General features: G+C 39.0%; 1 protein-coding gene across 34 annotated transcripts in view; it reads left to right on the forward strand.

Moving 5' to 3' along the window:
• MAP4K4 (mitogen-activated protein kinase kinase kinase kinase 4) overlaps window positions 1-22043 on the forward strand; it is a 189309-nt gene that overhangs the window by 162780 nt on the left and 4486 nt on the right. For 20 of the 34 annotated variants that reach the window (XM_040623601.1, XM_040623602.1, XM_040623628.1 and 17 more), the window contains 8 exons: window positions 1827-1944; window positions 2268-2438; window positions 8722-8865; window positions 15268-15402; window positions 17794-17894; window positions 19449-19598; window positions 20159-20318; window positions 21089-21228. In XM_040623601.1, coding sequence (XP_040479535.1) covers window positions 1827-1944; window positions 2268-2438; window positions 8722-8865; window positions 15268-15402; window positions 17794-17894; window positions 19449-19598; window positions 20159-20318; window positions 21089-21228 — 1119 coding nt within the window. Of the gene's footprint in view, window positions 1-1826; window positions 1945-2267; window positions 2439-8721; window positions 8866-15267; window positions 15403-17793; window positions 17895-19448; window positions 19623-20158; window positions 20319-21088; window positions 21229-22043 lie in introns of all 34 variants that reach the window. The other 14 variants (XM_040623600.1, XM_040623599.1, XM_040623606.1 and 11 more) reach the window with 1 other exon arrangement.

Here is a 22043-nt window from a genome sequence, read left to right on the forward strand (position 1 = left end):
TTTATTCAGTTTATTTTTTTAAAAGTCTAAATGAAATGATTGCTGTGTTCTCAGATCCATTATGTATTTGGCATGAAATTCTTGTAGTCGTTTGTGGAATCTGCCTTTTTCATTCTTTTATCTGACAAATAAAATACAGAAAAATTTGGTTATGCAGACCTGGCCTTACCTGGACACACTCGTTACCCTCTACAGGAATCTCCTTCAAACAGGGCTGGATTGCTTTTTGTTTTTGATGGGGGGAGATTGTTGGTTGGTTAATCATTTGTTTTCACCAACCCTGTTAAAAGGACTTCTTTCCTTGAAATTCACAATCACTCAGAGTTTAAGAAAAGGCCAAATGATTTTCAGGGGAATCTAGGAAATTAGGATGCTAAGAAGAGCAAAGGTCTGAGCATGCTTTTAATTTAAAATTTGGAGTGGGAAATCCTGTGTGCTCGTTTGAAGGCTTGGCTGTGGTGCTCAGTCTGGGTGCTCGGTGGGTGATGCTTTGCTCTTTAGAACAAGATTATGCCCCCAGTGCAGTGACAGAGTCCACCTTGAGCACCCTGTACTGCATTACACACGTGGTTTGATTTCTTGGGAGGTTTGGTTTAAATGCATCTGCCTAACAGTTGAAGGAGGTTGAAAGTGGCACGTAGCTTCAGCCAATCTTGTTAATGTAAACATTTAATGGCCAGCCTGTCTCTACCTGCTCCTATTTTAGTTCCCTTTTTAGAAAGACTCAGAGTAATCCTCTCCCCCCGAGGAGCAAGGGCAAGTCAACTGCTTCTAAGGTGGGCTTGCATAAGGTTGGCCATTGGATGGACTGGCCGTTGGTCATAGCACAGGGTGGGAAGCTTGCCAGCAGGTGGCTATGTCAAGTGGAAGGGAGAGAGCCTGGGAGCCTAGGTGGGCTCGGGTTCTAGGACATGGTGACTTTTAGCTGCCCATGGAGGGCGGGAAAGGTCTCAGGACTAAAAAACACTTGATCAGAAGTGTTCTTTTTTCTCCAGTGATATATCCCACCTACACTCACATTTCTCCTTATATTTATATTTAAACTTGGCTCCATTTTGCTCTAATGTACAGCATTTACTATAACCCTTAACTCACTAAACTGGCAAGTTTATTTTTCTGTTTGTTTTGTTTTTAATTGTCATTACATTTCCACTTAACAATTTGTTTCACTTTCTTTGTGTTGTTTTTTTTATTTTTGTCTTAAGTTACACTATTAACCAAAACACTAGTGCTCCTCAAAGAGCAAAAGTATGTGCCATATCTTGTCATTTGCACCTTTCACTAATGAGCCCTTGTTCGATATGGGTTTACTGATGATGCACCTGAAACGGTGGTAGCCAAAGCTTCTGTAGCTTTCTGGCAAGAGGCTCATGTTAAAATGAATAATACAAAGTAAAGATTGGCCAATATTCCAGCAGAGGTTAATTGGCCTTTTTTGGGCAGAAGAGTAAATTCAGAAATTGACGAATTGAGATAGACATTTCAAACCTCCTTTAGGAGTTTTTATTATAATTATTTATTAAAAAAAAAAAAAACAACTAGGAGCACGAAGTACAGATTTTGTTGGTAGCTCGAAGCATTCCTATCTTAGATGAGCAGTATTTCTGAGAAGAGATGTAGCTCTTTTGGTGGTTCCAGGTTGAACAGCCTGTTGGTGGGGTGTGTTGTGCACATGCAGAGGCACCCCTGAGAGCATCTGGGGGGAATGATGTAGGAGGGATAGGGCTTCCTAGTGGGAAACCGTGCAATACAGAAGTGGATTGAAATGTTTTATGTTCATCTTTTTAATGTCATTTGTATTAATAAAATTGAAATTTACATTGCAGACTCAGTCCGCTAGTAGCACACTCCAGAAACACAAATCTTCCTCCTCCTTTACACCTTTTATAGACCCCAGATTACTACAGATTTCTCCATCTAGTGGGACAACAGTGACTTCTGTGGGTAAGTAAACTAGCAACAAGAAAGCAGCTGTCAAACAGGACTCGGTCACTTTGTGTTGCTCTTTCTGGTGGCTTAGGCATGGCATGGTGGTTGTTTGCAGGCACAGACCTTGGATACAGAAACATCCATCCCGCTTGCATTGCCTTATTTGCAATGAGCTGCATAGTCAGTTTCCTTTTTCCATATACATTTCTTACAAATTTCTTTTCCTTGACAAAGAGTTGGTTATAACATAGGAATATTTACTTGAGGTGTAGCAGGGGAGGGAGGCAGGTGCCGTGTTTGTGTGTGCAGAAAATAATTTCAAGTGTACTGTGTTCTAGTGGGATTTTCCTGTGATGGAATGAGACCAGAAGCCATAAGGCAAGATCCTACCCGGAAGGGCTCAGTGGTCAATGTGAATCCAACCAACACTAGGCCACAGAGTGACACCCCAGAGATTCGTAAATATAAGAAGAGATTTAACTCCGAGATTCTGTGTGCTGCCTTGTGGGGTAGGTATCTTACTGCTACTCTGACGTCATCTTTTTATTTTCCTGAAGGGTGGACTGGTCTCTTAGAGAAGGTACTATTTTAGACAGTTTGGGGATTTCGTAAAGAGTTGTTGACAGGTAAGTTGGAAGACTTCCTTGATGCCCGCCCTTGTTACCTTCTCCTGCAGAATCGTGCAGGTGCGTGTGTGGGCTTGCATTTGTTTCAGCCACCGAATAATGGAAGGAAGGACTAATCTCCCATTCCTTCACAGAAAGAAAAACGTAAACAGATGAGAAAGACATTTGATTTGCTCCTTATTTATAGGGAGAATGAAGAAGTGTGTTGGATTGCTTTTTAAATGTTTCTGTTGAACATTTTTTCCTTGCTCTTCATGACTTGGGCCTATCATGGAAACAGGGCTTTCAAAATCAGTTTGCCATGGGCCACAGTGTGCAGAAGGAGACTGTGGCGCCGCCTTTCCCTCTTCCATCTCCACGGTGTTGGTGCAGCCTCTTCACAGCTTACGACAGCACAAGAGGCTATGCCTGGAGACGCCACCACGCGAGGACTCTGTCCTCTCTCATTCTGAGGCTGGACTCTCTGTCACCCCTGGGCCATCACCTTCCTTACTCCCACAGATAGACCCTGCTCTTGACCTTACCTTGTCTTCCAGTCCCACACTTTGTTCTTGTTCTCCTCCTGCCTAAACCCCGAAATCAGCTGTTTTTAGCAGGGACCCTGTTTCTAGTTTGTTTCTTCCTCCCTTGACAGTGAAAGCGCAAGTAGACAGAAGACGTGCAGTCCATTTTGGTTTGAGTACACAGCACATTGACCTCAATGTGTTGTTTGTTAAGAGTGTTCGTGATGACCTCTGCATCCCCAGTGACCAAATCAGCCCTCCTGTCCACGCCCACCTTACCCCTCGCTCGCCGCCCCCAACCTTGCTCAGCCTCAAGACTTGAGGCTGACGTGAGGGCCCCAGCATTCACCTCCTGAACCTCGAGATGTTCCTCATTCCTGTTGTTGAAGAGGGGGTCTCGTTAACTTGTTAAAAGTTCTTCCTCATCCACCTTTTATTCCTTCATCTGTCCGTTGACTTCTCTCCTGCTCCTTTCCCAAGCTCCCACTCGGCCATCTCCCAAGGGGTTCAGGAGAGTCTTCTCCCCTTTGCAGACACACCTACTTTCTCTTTCACTCTTTGGGTTCTGGATTTTGGTCCGTGTCACCACTGAGTATCTTAAGTCCCCTAATGATCATAAGGCCTTTCCTGTATTAATCTCTTAGGCAAAGGTAACAGTAGCCACTTTGAGGGGATTACTGGGATCACGTAAGGCAGCTGTCACAACGTTGTCACCGCATGGCACTGTGAAGTGTTGCTCTGTGAATGCCAGTTGTGATCTCATCACGGGGCTGAATTCCATCATGTTTGTTCTTTCTGAAGTCCCTTTGTGGGGGGAGTATATATCATCAAAATTCATTACACTATATTTCATACAGAAATTATGTTAAGTAAGTTAATTCTTTGGAAATTGCTGAAGTAATTTTTATCTAGAATGTTTGTACTTGGTAGCCGTCTTACACTGACTTTATATTCCTCTCCTGTCCTGCAAAGTGCTGGACCCCATTTTGTGCCATTAAATGATTTTTTAACTAAAATCCTTTTTCCTGATTAACTTCTCTAATACCTCAGAGAAGAGAGTATCTTGAGCTTGTGTTTTTTAAAATGCAGTGGAACTTTCCATTTTATGAGTATGTGGAAAGGAAAGATAGGCAGATGACTTAAAGTTGAAATCTGTTTCTGTAAATTGATATATTTGAATTGTTCCGTGGCTTGGGGCACATCGGTGGTAGGTTTCCTTAAACTGCCTGTGATAGCTAAGCTAAAAGGTAAGTTAAAAAAATAAGCCTTTTAAGTTAAGTTTAAAAATAAGCCTTTCAAAGACTTGGACCTAGAAACGTTAAAACATGTACTGTGAGAGTGGTAGACCGACAAGGGGAGAAAATTTAGAGGGCACTACGGTATTACTTTGAAATGGTGACGCATTTAAGGTCTGATGACCAGCCTCAAGCATTCTTTTTTAATCATGTTCCATAACTGACTTTTGTTTTCTGAGTTGCTATATATTTATTATATATATATATATATATAAATTTTTTTAAAAGATTTTATTTATTTATTTGACAGAGAGAGAGACAGCCAGCGAGAGAGGGAACACAAGCAGGGGGAGTGGGAAAGGAAGAAGCAGGCTCCCAGCAGAGCAGGGAGCCCGTTGCAGAGCTCAATCCCAGGACCCTGGGATCGTGCCCTGAGCCGAAGGCAGACGCTTAACGACTAAGCCACCCAGGCGCCCCTATTTATTATATTTTTGTAATAAGACTGTTTTCCCATTTGCAGCCAGGATTATTTTAACACATATTTTGAAAATCATTGTTCCCACTCTCTTTTTTTTTTTTTAAATCTCTACACCCATCGTGGGGCTCAAACCTACAACTCTGAGGTCAAGAGTCACATGCTCTACCAACTGAGCCAGCCAGGCACCTCTGTTCCCACTTTTGATAGTAAACTGTCTTCATTTCACTATAGAGCTTTGCCTGTAATATCTTCATAGAATTTAGTTAGTTAGTTAGTTAGTTAGTTAGTTAGTTCAATTAGCCATCATAGAATTTAAAGGAAACTTTAAATCACATGTTTATAGAGCTCTTAGCCATTTTTCCTATCAACCTACACCAGATTCCTGTGAATACAATTGTATTGCCTAGTACAGCTTACCTTTGAGCAATTAGCATTTAAAGTTTAATTATATCTAACAGTTGAAAGGTTTAAAAAGCATATTTATAGGGGCGCCTGGGTGGCGCAGTCATTAAGCGTCTGCCTTCAGCTCAGGGCGTGATCCCGGAGTTCTGGGATCGAGCCCCATATCGGGCTTCTCCACTAGGAGCCTGCTTCTTCCTCTCCTGCTCCCCCTGCTTGTGTTCCCTCTCTCGCTGGCTGTCTCTCTCTGTCAAATAAATAAATAAAATCTTAAAAAAAAAAAAAAAAAAGCATATTTATAAAAGGTTATTGCATCATGCAGCTTAATTTTTTTCATAGGCCTATAATTTCCAAGGTGGTTATTTTCCAGTGACTGTCAATATTCCTTTGACTGCTAACACTCAGTACTTTACAAAATTACCCAGTTCTTAGAAATATATAATGAATTACAAGGAGTGTAAGTGCCAAAATATATGCATTTTTTGTGTTCATGAATAGATTTTTTTCAGCTTTGTCTTTTATTCCTTTATTAATTCATTACTGTAAAACCTTGATTGATGTTTGGATAGATGTTTGGATGCTATTTATTTTTGGAAACCACAAATAATGTAAGATTTCAAAGGGTCATACTTCTGGTAGTTATTACCAGGTTCTTGATGTGTATTTTCTCAGCTACTTGATATTGAAGATTGGGAAAATACTGAAATACTACATGAAATGGAACCTTTAGAATGGACTCTATCTGTAAGCAACTCTGTCAGTTAACGTTTTATTTTTCTGCTTCAGGTAACTGTGAAGCTAGTTAGAATTATCTCACCTGGGTATATGGAGGGAAAACCCTAAGAATAATGTCCTATTATAGTTCTACATTTGATAGGGAGGTAGTCACTACAAAATGGCCAACCTCAAAAGTAAAATGATATGAAAACGAGTGGAGTATTACATAGGAATTAATTTCTCTTACAGTGATGATAAATGAGTTTTTAAATTGGACAGCAGTTTTTTTCTTAGCATTCAGTCATTATCTGATGTGTATGATATTTCTATTAAAAAAGTACTTTTTCGTGGAAAACATGATGGCCTGTAAGTCTTAAAATTAAGTGTAAGCCTGTGAGCCCCAGTTCAAAGCCACAGTGTTACCTGTTGAATAAAATAGCTGCACTGGCTATTACGATAACCACTAGTCTCATGTGGCTATTTAAACTTCAGTGAATTAAAATAGAAAATTGAGTTCTTCAGTTGCTCTAGCCATGTTTCACATGCTCAGTAGTCACATGTGGCCATTGGCTAACACGCTGGACATCCAGGTACAAAATCTGTTGGACAAGGCTGGTCTGGATGGCACATTCTAAAAATCTTAATTATAGGTGATAAATGAAGCCATACGCGTTCATAAGCCTTTTTCCTTATCTGTGCAACTGATCATATTTTGAGGGTTTTGTTTACTTTTAAGGATCACTCTAGATGAGTTGTGAATACTCAGATTTTTCTCTTTTCCCAAAAATTCAAGAGGCTTTCCTCAAATTTTCAGAAGCTGTTTCATAGTATGCCAGGCTCTAACAAGTTCTCAGTACCGTCGTACTAGATGGAAAGCACCTGTGATTTGGTAGAAGTGTATGTGGGGCAGCACAGACAGGGCATGCTCTCGTAAAACAGACTGTTTCTGCAAGGGCAAGACGGAAACCTGCATCATATGCATAATACATTTTTAATGAGGGACTTTTTTCAGGTCATACTATTACCGGAATCTGTAGATGTCTAGAATTTATGAGGACCTCTTTACACGTTTTACATTTTTTGAGGACTCCAGGGACAGTGTTGTGTTAGCTTAGAGCGTACAGTGCTCTGGCATATTGGTAACTGTCGTCCTTATGAGCCTGGCACTCTGTTAGTTGGTGAAGTTCTTATTTGAGTTTGAATGGCAGTGATAGTAATTACATATGTGAATTCCAGGTTCCTAGCTTCCCCAAGACCCCAGAAGTTGCTTCCAGTTTCCTCACAAGAATTGCTTGGGTAGATACTGTCCTCCAGGTGTTGGGGTTTCACTTGCTCAGTACGGAACAGGCACAGAGCTGAGCGGGGGCTGGGAGGGTGTTTACTTGTTGCCTTTACAGTTGTTTGTTTGAAGTTTTCTGGAAATTGGGTGTGTGTGTGTCTGTGTAATAAAACATGGATCCTGTGATTCAGGAAATTCATGCTATTCTTTCCTGTCTTTCCATCTACCTGAAACTATTGATTGAGCAGTTTGTAAAAGCACAATTACTTTATTCCTGTCTCAGTGAGTTTATTAGCCAGTATAGGGAATCAATGCAAACATGTATGTGCCCAGTTGTGTAGGAGTATAAGGTGATTTGTGCTACATGTTACAAAGTTGGTTTAAACAGTGAAGGTTATAGACCAAGGAAACAAGACATTTAGGGAAATAAGGGAATGGTAAAGAGAGAAAAGTAAGTTTGCTCAAGGTGCAGAGATATTTGAATGCCAAATTGAGGCTTTTGTACCCTCCTGCAGAGAGTGTGTAGTTCTGAAAATATGGTAGGACCTAATGAGTACTGTAGGAAGACTAGGATTGCTTTGATTGCTGCCATGAGAAAGTAGAGGGAGGGTATTATAACAATCTCTTTTAAAGTCTCTGTCCATCCGTTAAAGGGTGGCCAATGCCTCAAGTAGGGTGGGAGCAGAGGAAAGGGAAAGGAAGGAGGTCTTCTCTGGTTTGGGTGGTTGGTTTGGCTGGTGGTGGTATTGTTATAGAAAGGGCAAAAGTTGAGAAGTTGGTCTCAGTAGAAATTTACAGCGGGTAGAAAAGTAGACAGGGTATGGAATTAGGAGTTGATGGTTCTGAGGTGCTCCTCCAGCAGACACGCAGCAAAGGAGATACCTGCTTTTAAGAAGCAGAGAAAGTGCACGCAAACCAGGAAGGAGACTCAGTGCAGCTGGAGAGTGGGAGGACTGCAGCAGCACATAGAGAAGCCAGGACTGCTCCCATGGGGCAGTCATAGTATTTTAATATTCCTGAGAAGTTGAGGAACAAAGGACTGAGTGCCATTGTTTCTTTTTTGATGATGATGGAGCATTCTCCATCATCTTTAAGAAAACCTTAACGTGAGTGATGGATCAGTCAAACTGGTAAGGATTTGAGGTGGCTATCCATAGCTCGTGCCAGAAGTTGGCTGATGACAATAAAGACAGATAAAGGAAGCACAAAGAGGTCATGGTATCCGACAAAGGTTTGTTCAGGTGTCTGATGTGGCTTATGAGATGTAGAATCTGTAATACCAAGGAGATGGTGAGCTCAAAACATGCTGGGAAACTGGTGGATTGTTCAGGAGATCGAGGGGATATGGTGTGTGTGTTTTCTCTCCTATCCTTTTTTAGATAGAAATGTTTCACTGCCACTCCTCTACCATGATGTTGAATATGCCAAGCATTTCTTTTTGTGTATGATTAAGGAAACCATTCTTTTCCAGATAGGTGGTGTTATCCTTTCCATACAACTAGACTGTTTGCCAAGCACAGTGTAAAATTCAGGTCTTTCTGTGTCCTTGAAACAGGAGTGAATTTGTTAGTGGGTACAGAGAGTGGCCTGATGCTGCTGGACAGAAGTGGCCAAGGGAAGGTATATCCTCTGATCAACCGAAGACGATTTCAGCAAATGGATGTCCTTGAAGGCTTGAATGTCTTGGTGACAATATCCGGTAAGTGTTCATTTAGTAAAGCAGGATTACTTCCCAGTACTAAACTTCCATTAGCTCCTTTTTTTCTTTTTTTAAAAGATTTTATTTATTTATTTATTTATTTGAGAGCGAGCGAGTGAGAGCGTGCACAAGTAGGGGGAGGGGCAGAGGGAGAGGGAGAAGCAAGCTCTCCACTGAGCAGGGAGCCGGACTTGGGGTTTGATCCCAGGATCCCTACAATCCTGACCTGAGCCGAAGGCAGACCCTTAACCAACTGAGCCACCCAGCTGCCCCAGCTCATTTTTTTGACATAATGGCTAAATGAGGTACAACCATAGCATGGTTTTACAGTAAGGTGATAGAAAAATGTATTCAGATGTGACTGACAAGTACGAACTGAACCTGTGGCTCCTCTAAAGGGCAGTCTTGAGAAGCACAGGGACATGCACTGTCTAGTAGACCTCTCCCACGCAACCGCTGTCTGCCCCGACGCTTGGCGGGCTTAACGTGGCTTCTCCAGCGTGTAGGTTTGTGCCCTCTTTCACCCACAGGGCTCTTTCATGCAGAAGGAACTGTGCTCTGCCACGATAGTAAAAGTAGCATATTGTTTTTTTCTTACATCGGTTAACACTTACATAAGTTGCTTTTTAGAAAGAGTATTTTTTTCATACAAATCATGTAATGTATGTTCATCCTAGAAAGTAAGAAACTAGTACAGATAAGCAAGTAGGAGAAATGAAATGTAAAATCATCCAGAGATACTATATGTAGTGACTCTTCAGTTTTTAGCTTCTCATCTTTAAGCATACACACACTCAGTACACACTTAAAGGGGGAAAATCTGCGTAAAAATGGTTATGCAACATTTCAAACATACAGAGAATAATAATGAGAGAATAAGTACATAATAACAACACCCACATACTGATTAGTTACTTTTAACAGGTGTTAAATACACTCTTGTACCTGCGGTTAGCATCCCCTTACCCTGTCGAGCTGCCCATGGTAACCCTGTCCTGAAGTGAGGTTGTATCTTAGTCATTCTAGTTTGTCCAAATCATGTAGCTTGCTCTTTCCATCTCATTAAACATTTCTCCATGACATCTGTTTTACGTGGCTATAGAGTGTTTCTTTGCATAGATACTCTGAAATTTATTTACTTCTGTTGTAAGTCTTTTAGTTTATCCCTTTTTCCCCCTCTCATGTAAACATTTTTCACATACGTCTGTAGCTTAACCATTGTGCATACATACCCATTTTGCACAGATAATAATTTCCTAATAATTTGTATTATTGCTGGAGTCCAGAGTATACAAAATTGAAATACTTTAAATTGGTCTTATAATAACCAGCAGTAATTTTGATTTAATCATCTGCGAACTCAGGCTTGTTATATTTGTTTATATGTAACATTTCTCGGAGTTATTTTAATTTTCAAATAGGCTTTTGGTTGTAAGTAAAAGACCTTTGTTGAAATGCAGAAATTTCTCCATCCATCTCATACTTAAATGAGAAAACAGCCATTTACAACATGAATGTTGACGGGGAGTAGGTTTAAAATTAGAGGAAAAATAGATCTGCTGCTAAAAATGATTTAAACTTCATCTTGTGATCCAGTGAACAAGATGATTTATGGGGATCACTGATCAGCTGACACCAGTAATAATTTTTTGGTCTACTTTTCTGTATTCTTTTCCTCTTTTGTAATGGTTTCTACAACCATGAAAGTAACACATGTTAATTGTAGGAAGCTTCGAAAATAGAAAAAACTTTGGAAGAATAAAACAAAATGCTACCCCATATCAGAGACAAGTCTTGTTGACATTTTTTTAATATTTCCTCCTCATTTTTAATAAGATTTTATTTACATATTTGAGAGAGAGAGAGAGACAGCGTGACAGAAAGAGTGAGCACAAGCAGGGAGAAGGGCAGAGAGGAAGAAGCAGGTTTCCCGCTGAGCAGACCCTGGGATCGTGACCTGAGCTGAAGGAGATGCTTAGTCCACTGAGCCACCCAGCACCTCTCCTCCTCATTCCTATAAATATTTATCACAATATGGGAATGAAACACTATATACATAAAACTACATGGTTTTTGTTTCATTTAACATTTTATTTAATATTTTCTGACGTTCAAAAAGTCATCAAAACTTGAAAAGATTAAAGCATAAGACAATACAGAAAGTGCACAGATTGTAAGCATATACAGCTCAGTGAATTGTCACAGTTAGAATCCATCCACCTAGAATCCATTCACCTACCTTGGTGAAGAAATGCAACAGTCCCAAGTAGCCCAGAAGCTCCCCTGCAGTACCCACTCTGCTGCCTCCCAGTCCTTTAAATACCTTAGATTGGTTTGACCTTCAGTGAAGTGAATTGATATAAGTAGTAAAATGGTAAGCATTCTTTGTGTCTGGCTGCGTTTTTTTAAGAGCACCTTTATGTTTACAAAAAATTGAACAGAAAATGGAGGCAATTCCCATCCCCCCCACCTCCAGTTTTCTCTATTATCTACATTAGTATAGTACATTTGTTGTCATTGATGAACCCATATTAACACTAATATTGTTATTAACTAGAGTCTGCAGTTTACATTGAGGTTCACTCTTTGTGTTGTACAGTTTGATGGGTTCTGACTAACACGTAATGATCCACCAGTACAGACTAATGTCACTCCCCTGAAAATCCCCCGTGCTCCACCTGTGCGTCTCTCCCCCAAAGTCCCTGGCAACAACTGATTTATTTTTTTTTTATACACTTTCTCTGACCTTCTCCAGAATATCATGGTTGGAATCATATAGTATGTAGCCTTTTCAGACTGGCTTCTTTCCTTCAGCAATATGTATTTCAGGTTCACCCATGTCTTTTCATGTTGTGTGGCTGTGCCACTTGGTTTTTCCATTCACTCACTGAAAGACCTCTTGGTTGCTTCCAAATTTTAGCAGTTATGACTAAAGCTGCTACAAATATTTGTGGACAACTTTTTGCGTAAACATAAGGTTTCAGCTCATGGGTTTATTAATTAAATACCTAGGAGCATGATCGCTGGAACATAAGGTAAGACTACATTTAGCTTTGTAAGATGTAGCCAGCCTGTCTCCTGAGGTGGCTGTATCATTTTGAGTTCCTACAGTCCACAAATGAAGATTCCCTTTTGCTCCACATCCACATTAGCATTTGGTGTTGGTGGTGTTTTGGATTAATGTAGTAGTGTGTCATTATTGTTTTAATTTTTAATTCCCTGATGACATGGTGTTCGCCTCCTATATATGTCATCTTTAGTGAGGTATCTGTTAAAGGTCTTTGGTCTGTTTTATAATTGGGTCGTTTGTTTTTCCTGCTGTTGAGTTTTAAGAGTTCTTTGTATATTTTGGATGCAAGTCCTTTAGTTTTGCAAATATTTTTTTCCCTGATTTGTGTCTTGTCTGTCCATTCTCTTATTAGTGTCTTCTGCAGAACAAAAGTTTTTTATTTTAATAAGGTCTAACTTACCAGTTTTTTTCTTTCAGGGATCATGCTTTTGGTGTTGTATCTAAAAAGTCATTGCCAAATCCAAGGAGACTATACCTGGATTTTCTCCTGTGTTATCTTCTAGAAGCTTTATGGCTTTGCATTTCATATTTTGGTCTGTGATCCATTTTGAGGTGATCTTTCTGAAAGGTTCAAAGTCTATAAATTCATTTTTTTTGTTTGTGGATATCCAGTCGGTCTAGCAATGACTGTTGAAAAGACCATCCTTTTTCCATTGAATTGCCTTGTTCCTTTGTCAAAGATTAGTTCATTATATTTGTGTGGGTCTATTTCTGGGCTCCCTGTTTTGTTCCATTGATCTGTTTTTCCTTTTGCTAATACCATATTGTCTTGATTACTGTAGCTTTATAGTAAACCTTGAAGTCACACAGTATCAGTCCTCCCAAGCTGCTGCTTTTCAATATTGTGTTGGCTGTTCTGGCTCTTTTGCCTTTACATATGAACTTTAGGGTCAGTTTATCAATATGTATTAAAAAATTTGATAGGATTTTGATTGGGATTACATTGATTCTCTAGATGAGTAGAACTGATATTATAGCAATATTGAGTTTTATCCATGACCACTGACTATATCTCCATCTGTTTTGATCTCCTCTAATTTCTTTTTTCAGAGTTTTTTAGTTTTCCTCAGAGACATCTTATTTAGGGTTATTTTTTTAGATTTACAGGTATATCCTTTTTTGTCTTTAGTGCTTTTTTTTTTTAAGATTTATTTATTTTTTAGAGAGAGAGTGGGGAGGGGGAGAGGGAGAGGGAGAGAGAGAGAATCTAAAGCAAACTCTCTGCTGAGGGTGGAACCTGATGCTGGGCTCGATCTCACAGCCTTGAGATCATGATCTGAGCCGAAATCAAGAGTAAGACGCTTGACCGACTGAGCCACTCAGGCCACCCCTTTTTTAGTGCTTCTGTAGATGGTGCTGTGTTTTTAATTTCAAATTTCCAACTGCTTATTGCAAGTATATAGGAAAGCAATTAACTTTTATATATGAACCTTGTAACTTGCAACCTTACTATAATCATTTTATTAGAGGATTTTCTTTTTTATTTTCTTTTTTTATTTTTTTAATTTTTTTTTTAAAGATTTTATTTATTTATTTATTTGACAGAGATAGAGACAGCCAGCGTGAGAGGAAACACAAGCAGAAGGGGGAGTGGGAGAGGAAGAAGCAGGCTCATAGCGGAGGAGCCTGACGTGGGGCTTGATCCCAAAACGCCTGGATCACGCCCTGAGCCGAAGGCAGATGCTTAACTCCTGTGCCACCCAGGCGCCCCATCTTTTTTAAACCAGTTCTTTGGTATTTTCTACTTACATAATCCTGTATTTCTTCCTTCCCAGTTTGTGTACCTTTTATTTCCTTTGTCCTATTGCATTAGCTAAGACATCTACTTTGATGTTTAGGAGTGCTAAGTGGAGATACCCTTTCCTTGTTCCTAAAGAGGAAGTATCTAGTTTCTCACCTTTAAGTATGGTATTATCCATAAGTTTTTTGTACATGTTCTTTATCAAATTTGAAGCAGTTCCCTTCTATTCTTATTTGCTGTGAGTTTTTGATCATGAAGTGGATGTCGGGTTTTGTCAAATATTTTTTCTGCATCTATTGATACGATCATAAGATCTTTTTTCTTAAGCTTGTCAGCGTGTGTAGTTTCTTTTGTTCAACATGATTTTGTTGTTGTTGTTCATAGAGCTATTTTATTCCACTTCATTTCTGTGTATGACTATACTGCAATTTATTCATTCTACTGTTGATAGATGTTTGTGTTTGCTGTTCACAACTCTTAGGAACAATGCTGCTCTGAACATTCTTGTTTGTATTTGGGGTCTCATACATACACATTTATATTAGAGAAATTACTGGATCATACGTAGGGTGTGCGTATATCCTACTTCACTAGATAATGTCAGACTTCTCAAAGTGGTTCTAACAGTTTACAACGCTCGTTTCTGAGTTTCTAGTTGCTCTACACCTTCCCATACTGTCAGTACTATTGTTGGTTTTTTCAGTACTGCTGTTCTTTTTAATTCTAGACACCCTGATATAGATGTATGAAATTATATGTCATTATGGTTTTGATATGCATTAACTAATTAACTACTGAGAGCAAGTACCTTTTTTTAGGTATCTGTGAGGTAACTTCTTTTGCCTGTTGTAATCGATTGCCCACTTTTTCTATTGGGTTATCTCTCTTCTAAGTGATCTATAGGTTGTGAGTCCTCTGTCAGCTCTGTAAGTTGCACACATCTCCAGTTTATGGCTTGCTTTTTGCTGGATTTGAGTCCCTGCCGTGGGTGATTTATTTAATCTAATTGAGAAGTAATAGCGACTCCAGAGAGTTTTGAGAATCAGAGGACATTACACATGTGAAAGCACCTTGTAAGTTCTATTGCTTGTATTGCCGTGCAGATGTTTGTATTACTTTGTGGTTTATGAGTACTGTCTGTTTACATAAGTGTGAGTTCTTTATTCTTCTAAAAACTTTTCTTTTGGGGTGCCTGGGTGGCTCAGTCGGTTAAGCATCCGACTCAGTTTCAGCTCAGTTCACTATCTCAGGGTCGTGAGATCGAGTCCTGCATCAGGATCTGTGTCGGGCGTGGAGCCTGCTTAGGATTCTCCTCTCCTTCTGCCCCTCCGCTCTCGTCCTCTCTCTCTCTCTCTCTCTCAAATAAATACATGAAATCTTTCCTTCTAACTCAGGTGTATACTTAATAATAATTCTATAGGAGTTTCAGAGTCCATCTGAATAGCTTAAATTGAGGTTCTAGTAAAACTCATAGAGATGGTTCCCTCAGAAGGATATTTATTGTTCATTGACGTTTCTTTGGCTACTATTGTTATTATTGATGATATCTACTTTGAACATGCATGTAAAATATTTATATTTGTTTTGCTAGGCAAAAAGGATAAGTTACGTGTCTACTATTTGTCCTGGTTAAGAAATAAAATACTTCATAATGATCCAGAAGTTGAGAAGAAGCAGGGATGGACAACCGTGGGAGATTTGGAAGGATGCGTACACTATAAAGTTGGTAAGTTCCGGGAGGGTCATGAGGGTATTGTTTTACAGGGTTTAATTAGTGTTGTTTCTGATCCCCCTAGCTCATTTCTGCGATTTTGTTTCAAAGCATCTTCTAATCCTGGAGTGTCATCTAGCCTCACAGTGCACCTTTTAGCATAACACCCGTTCATTCCCACTGCTCACTCTGTCATCTGTCCCTCTCATCCTCACGGTTCATTTTGTAAGCGAGGCTTTTCACCCTTTCTCTTTGACGGTCCACATTGTTCTCTGCAAGCTGTGGCCACAAGACCATCTCTAAGGAAACATTGCCAAAGGAAAGCCAGCTAGTTTGGATTCTTGCTTTGCGCTCCAGGCCTATTCTCCATTTAGAGGACTTTGGATCCTTGGCAGTCACTGATTAAAAGTTTGACAAACTATGGCTTGTCGTTTTGAATGAAGTGCACTGTGCAGACTACTGTGCTCTTAACTACTAAATGAATCACGCTGACCAGCCAGTGTCTCATAGCATCTGTCTTGTGGTGGCTTGCATGCTGTCTTTCTTATGAAATAAGAGCTCACAAGAATAAAACTAAAACAAATTTTTTATGTATGAAAAAAATCAAAATACTGGTAATAATGTTGGAAATAAAGGGGAAATAATGGAGCTTAGCCAAATTAAACTTTTATGGGAGAGATGATATATTGTAATAGAATTTGAAATGGGAATTTGAGAAAAGCAACAAATGGTCTCTATATACCTATGACTGATTAACGTGAGGGTCCTATTATATATTATATAGTTTCTGCTAATACGTTTTATTTTTTCTGTGTTATAAAGTATATGCTGTAGTGAGTTCCTCTGCTTCCAAGAATATTGCAGTCCTTAAGATTTTCTTATTTATGTAATCTTTCTACAACTCCAGGCTCGTTGATTAATAATGACTGCAGGAGCCACCCCAATATAGGAATGATTCTGTGTTACTAGAAAGTAGTACTATCTCCTTGATTAAATTTTGGGATTAGGATTCTCTGTGTTGTGTTTATGTGAAAGAATTGTTGAGGTGTAACTAGAATCATTTAAGTCTAAATTTAATGAAACCAAGCAAAACGGGAAATGTACATGAATAGATTATCCTGCAAAGGGAGCTAGAGGCAAATGTGTTAAATGGTGCTGGGCTTTTATTGGAACAAAACAGCAGTCCTCAGTCCTGTCATTCTTACAGAATGAATCAAAACGTTTTCTTAGATAAGTGTGCAATACCATTCATTCATTATCTTTATACTTTCAGGAAATTATATTCCGTTTATCAAGACCTGTGCTGTATAGTATAGTTGCCATCAAGAACAGGGGCTATTTAAATGCATATTTAAATTAGTTAACATGAAATAAACTTAAAAATGTAGTTCCTCGGTGGCACTACTATATTCCAGGTGCCCGATGGCCACATACAACTAGTGGCTATCATATTAACAGTACACACATGTAAACCCTTTTGATCATTGCAGAAAATTTTATTAAACAGCACTGGTTTGGACAACCTCTTATAATCCTTTATGTCTTAATATTAATGTCAATGATTTATTTGAATAGTAACAGTATATGGAATTTAACAAGAAGAGTTATCAAGTTAACAAGTCATCTTTCATGTACAAAGAATGAAGTAGTACTGTGACATTGGATAGCTTATAAAGAAACTGGTAGAGCTACCCCTCAGAGCATCTGGGCTTTGTTCGTTTGTTTACAGTGCTGTAACCACATTTTTTATTTACTTTTTAATTTAAATTTTATTATTTAACATACAGTGCAGTTTTGGTTTCTGGAGTAGAAGTCAGTGATTCATCACTTACACACAACCCACAGAGAGCGTCTGTTTTTAAGCAGAGTTGCCTGGCTGCAGGAGAACCAAAACAGCTATGTAAAGAAGGCATTTTCAACTATATTTCCTTTACTACTGCTCTTTTTGTACGGAACTTTAGGTAGAATTCAAGTAGTCACTACCTCTGTAGATCAGAAAGTGGTTCAAAGTGATACTTAACTGATAAATCATACTATTATCCTTTTGAAGTAATACTGAGCCCTTAAGACTTCAGACTGGTATGGCTGGCATTGTCCTTGATTATTAAATACTTGCAGGCTAAGAAGATTAAGAACATTAGTGAAAGTACTCACTGATAATAACCAGAGTATTTGAGTTGAGTCCCATATATCATCAAGAAAGATGGGAACAGCCTGAATCATACATAAAAAGTATTGGAAAAGGAAACTCTGAGGAGGTTTGATCGCTCAGTATTTTTCTCCCGTTGGTCCGAATGACTCAATAGAAGGCATATTTGTAAAGTTTGGAAAAGACAACTAACAGAATTTGGAGTTCCATGTTGATTCTGACTTGTACTTCTCTTGTCTTATGTTTGTTGTTTTCAGTAAAATACGAAAGAATCAAATTTCTGGTAATTGCTTTGAAGAGTTCTGTGGAGGTCTATGCGTGGGCACCCAAGCCATATCACAAATTTATGGCCTTTAAGGTAATAGCATCAATTAGCGTCAGCCATGGATGTGTGACCAGGAGCCAGGGGATAAGTTTAAAAACTCTAAACAGTTAAAACTGGTCATTTAAAAATTATGTAATAACACAATGTATAACTTCATCATAAGGAAGACGATTTCCAGTGTAATAAGCCTCACTGTCTGCTTTCTCAGTCCTCAGAGTATGAGAAGGAGAAAGCTAAATATTTGGTAGAGACTTTGATTGATATGTCAATGTAATAACAGAAGAAAGGACAGAATAACACCTTCTCTATTTAAGAAAGTAGACTGTGACCTGCTTCCTGAAGTCATGCATGTGTATAAAGATTTAGATATATTTTGATAACAAAAAAGTATCCAACAGTAGGCAGCTTGAACGTATATCTATTCAATAGAATACTTACTAAAAATTACAGAAATTCTTAATGACACAAGAAATATGTATATCATGCATTAAAAAGAAAAAGTAAGTTAAAAACATGAATAATACATCATTTTTGCCTAAAGGAAAAACTGTAGAAAAATCTTAACAGTTTTCTCTGTGAGTATTTTTTAGTATTTTTTATAATTCTGGAGTTTACATTAGATACAAACTTAATGAAATTCTTAATTAAAATGATATCACTGTGACATCGGATATTATAAATAACTTAATAACCTCATTTCTAATATTAGACACAAAACCTTAAGCGTAGCTCCTGGGACTGTTTTAGTGCATATCAAGAAATTAATAATTTTTCATCCAAAAACATTCTATTTACTTATTTTTTAGTAGTTTTTGATATATTTTATGAAATAAAGGATAAGCTTCAAGTATTTGGAAAATTGACATATTTAAATTGCTTATTGCTTGATTCCCTAATAAAGCAGGATAAATGGGCTTACCGTATTTGCTTAAAAAATAAATCCACATATTATTGACTAAAAGTAATTGGTTGTAAAATAACAGTTATCTTCTGAGATCTGGTCTTAATATCCTTTATGTTCCAGGTGTACTCTCCAAGCTGCTTTTATAAATATATTGTTTAAGTCTGTCTTGTGAGATGTAGGTATTGATACTAATGAAGAACTGGGGTCTCCCAGTACATTATAGGTCATCCAGTACAGCTTTTCATCACTGTATCACCAGTCGAGAAATGAAAGTAGAGGTCTGTATGGTGACCTTACTAGAAGTTCTCAGTATGTGACTCCTACAACTCCTCCTCTTTCTCCATTGTCTGCATTTGAATAGTTGAGTGGTATACTACAGAAAGTCCTCATTATTTCACTTTGGATGTATTTGTCACCAAGGCAAACAACAGAGTGGAATTCTTGGGCCAACTCAGGGGAATTTGCAACATGACTTCTGGAAGAATTGTCTTCCAGATGCTGATTGACAGACAAAAGCAGAATAAATTTAAAAAGACTTCTAGAGTATTTTTGCTTATGGTTGTTGCCAGAGTGGCTCAGTAATTGAATAATGGAGTACCTTGGATTTGGCTTCTCTAATTTGATCTGTCAGAAGTAAGTTCTACTCTGTCTTAACGGCTTCTCTCTTGGTTACTTCTCTGTAGTCATTTGGAGAATTAGTACATAAGCCATTGTTGGTGGATCTCACTGTGGAGGAGGGCCAGAGGTTGAAAGTGATCTATGGATCCTGTGCTGGATTCCATGCTGTAGATGTGGATTCAGGATCCGTCTATGACATTTATCTACCAACACACGTAAGAAAGAACCCACACTCTATGGTTGGTTGACTGGCTTCATTTTGTTTTGACTTTTTTCTTTACTCTGCTTAATGAACTAACACAAGCAGGGATTCCTTGCTTCCCCTTGGTATGGGGGTGAGTATTTAAAAGATGTGCCATTTTCAATAGCTGCATGCTCTGAGACAAGTGGGGATCCATTCTCCCGGCTCTGTGAGGCCCTCCTGAAAACCTCTTAGCCCTGGCTTTGACTAACATGGGATGGATTTGGGGCAGTTGCTGGCAGGCCAGAGCATCCCTGGGTTGGGAATGGTTTGGGGAACAAAATTTCTTAATGGAGTCCACAATCCAGATATGTTCCAGGGGCCTCAGAAATGTGAACTAGTGGAGTATATGACCTGTAAAATGTGGTCTTTGGGATATATGTTGCATGGGTTTTCCAAAATTTTATTCAATTTCTGTATTTATTCACCAAGAATATTAACCAGTGCATTCACTAAGACAGTCTTTTGGAGCACTTTTGCAGGGATAGAACTAACCACAAACATACTTCCCTATACTTTTTTCCTCTTCTCTAGATCCAGTGTAGCATCAAACCCCATGCAATCATCATCCTCCCCAACACAGATGGCATGGAGCTTCTGGTGTGCTATGAAGATGAAGGGGTTTATGTGAATACCTATGGAAGAATCACCAAGGATGTGGTTCTGCAGTGGGGAGAGATGCCAACATCTGTAGGTAGGTATCACTCAGAGGAAGAGGTAACATTTGTAAAAGTGGAGCCTTCTGTAAAACTGCATGTATTTATCACACCAGTTTTACGTGTTGTTTAGAACTCCTGGTCATTTAGCAGAATGGTTGAGGGGGGGATAAACAGAATGGTTGGCGATAGATGTTGGAAAGTAAGATTGTAGACCATGGGACTGGTCATCGTCTATTTTAAAATAAAATCCAAGTAATTATTGAACGCTTTTTAAAAACTCTTGTCATTTAATCCTTAAGACATCCAAGGAATAGGACAGATGTTGTTGACTGATTTGTGGAAAGTCAGGTGAGGCAGAAAAAGGGTAAGGGATTGTTCTTTCGAATAGCAGAGCTACAATTAAAAACAGCCTCTTGATCTTCCGGTGTGCATTCAAGAGTAAAGGGGCAGAAGGGCTGATACCTGAAAATTTCAATTTATATTCCCGACCTCTTCTGGTTTTATTGCAGCTAGTCACTATCTCTCTTCATCACTTCTTCAAACTGCCTTCTTTATGATTGGTTTCAGAAAAATATGAGCACAAAACTCTGTATCCAGTGGGTCATTGCTCACGATAAGCATGAACCATCTCAGGAATTCAAATTACCACTTGCCAGGATAAACTTAAGGTTACCAAGGCAAAGTTCCTTAAAAACAAAAATCCTTGAATGCTAGGCATTCAGGTGTGTGTGTATTATACGAGCAGCTTCTTTTCATGACTGTTTCCTTATCTTTAACAATTACATGTTTTTCCCTTCTCAAAAAGCATATATTCGATCCAATCAGACGATGGGCTGGGGAGAAAAGGCCATAGAGATCCGATCTGTGGAAACTGGTCACTTGGATGGTGTGTTTATGCACAAAAGGGCTCAAAGACTAAAATTCTTATGTGAACGCAACGACAAGGTAATGGTTTCCTTAGGACTTCTTTTTAGCTGCTACTAGCTTTAGTAATGGCTTATTTTCTGTGGAGTTTGGTAAAGCCTTTTCTTGGGGTTTTGATAGATTCTGAAATAAATTAATCAAGCAGTGTTTTAGTAGTGACTTTTTAGACCTGTTTATGGGGGATGGGTATATTTTATTTTGTATTTGCTTATAAGGGCACGAGAGATACTTATCTCTGCCAAAATCATTATATGTTGGTTTGTTTGTGGTGGTGGTTTTTAACCCCATTAGGTGATCTGTGTGAGCTGTGTTTGGGTTTAGGGACAGGGAAGGTTAAAGCTGCCAATTTAAGTGAATTGGGTTCTTTTGTGATTAGAAGGGTCCCCCTTGCAAATTTGGGTAGGTAAAAGTGTCCTCTCCCCTGATAAGCATCAGAAAGATACCACGTGTCTGCTTCTGAATAGTAAAATAATTTTATAGTTTGCATGTCAGAAATACCTAACCGCATAAATCATTTTACGCAGAAGCATGAGCACCTCCTGCAGCTGAGACCCCAAGGCTTCAAAGCCCCGTTTAAAACCTTTGTTTTTCAAAACTGGACACATCCTTGTCTCCTTCAAGGTCTACTTTCTCTCTGGAAGCCCCTTCCTAAGCCAGCCTTGGAGTGAAGCAGCTGGATGGCCTAGCGTGTTGACCCATCCCACCTGCTTTGAGAAGGACCTCCTGGTGGGCCTGGCCTTTACCAAGCCCAACTTTCTTTCTCATCTGTGCACCTGGGTGGAAAGCCTCTGACCACCTGAGGCAGCCTATTGCAACCTTAGGAATTTGCCTCTTAA

The sequence above is a fragment of the Ursus maritimus genome, unplaced genomic scaffold (assembly GCF_017311325.1).
Source record: "Ursus maritimus isolate PB19 unplaced genomic scaffold, ASM1731132v1 scaffold_6, whole genome shotgun sequence".
NCBI classification, from domain to species: Eukaryota; Metazoa; Chordata; class Mammalia; order Carnivora; family Ursidae; genus Ursus; species Ursus maritimus.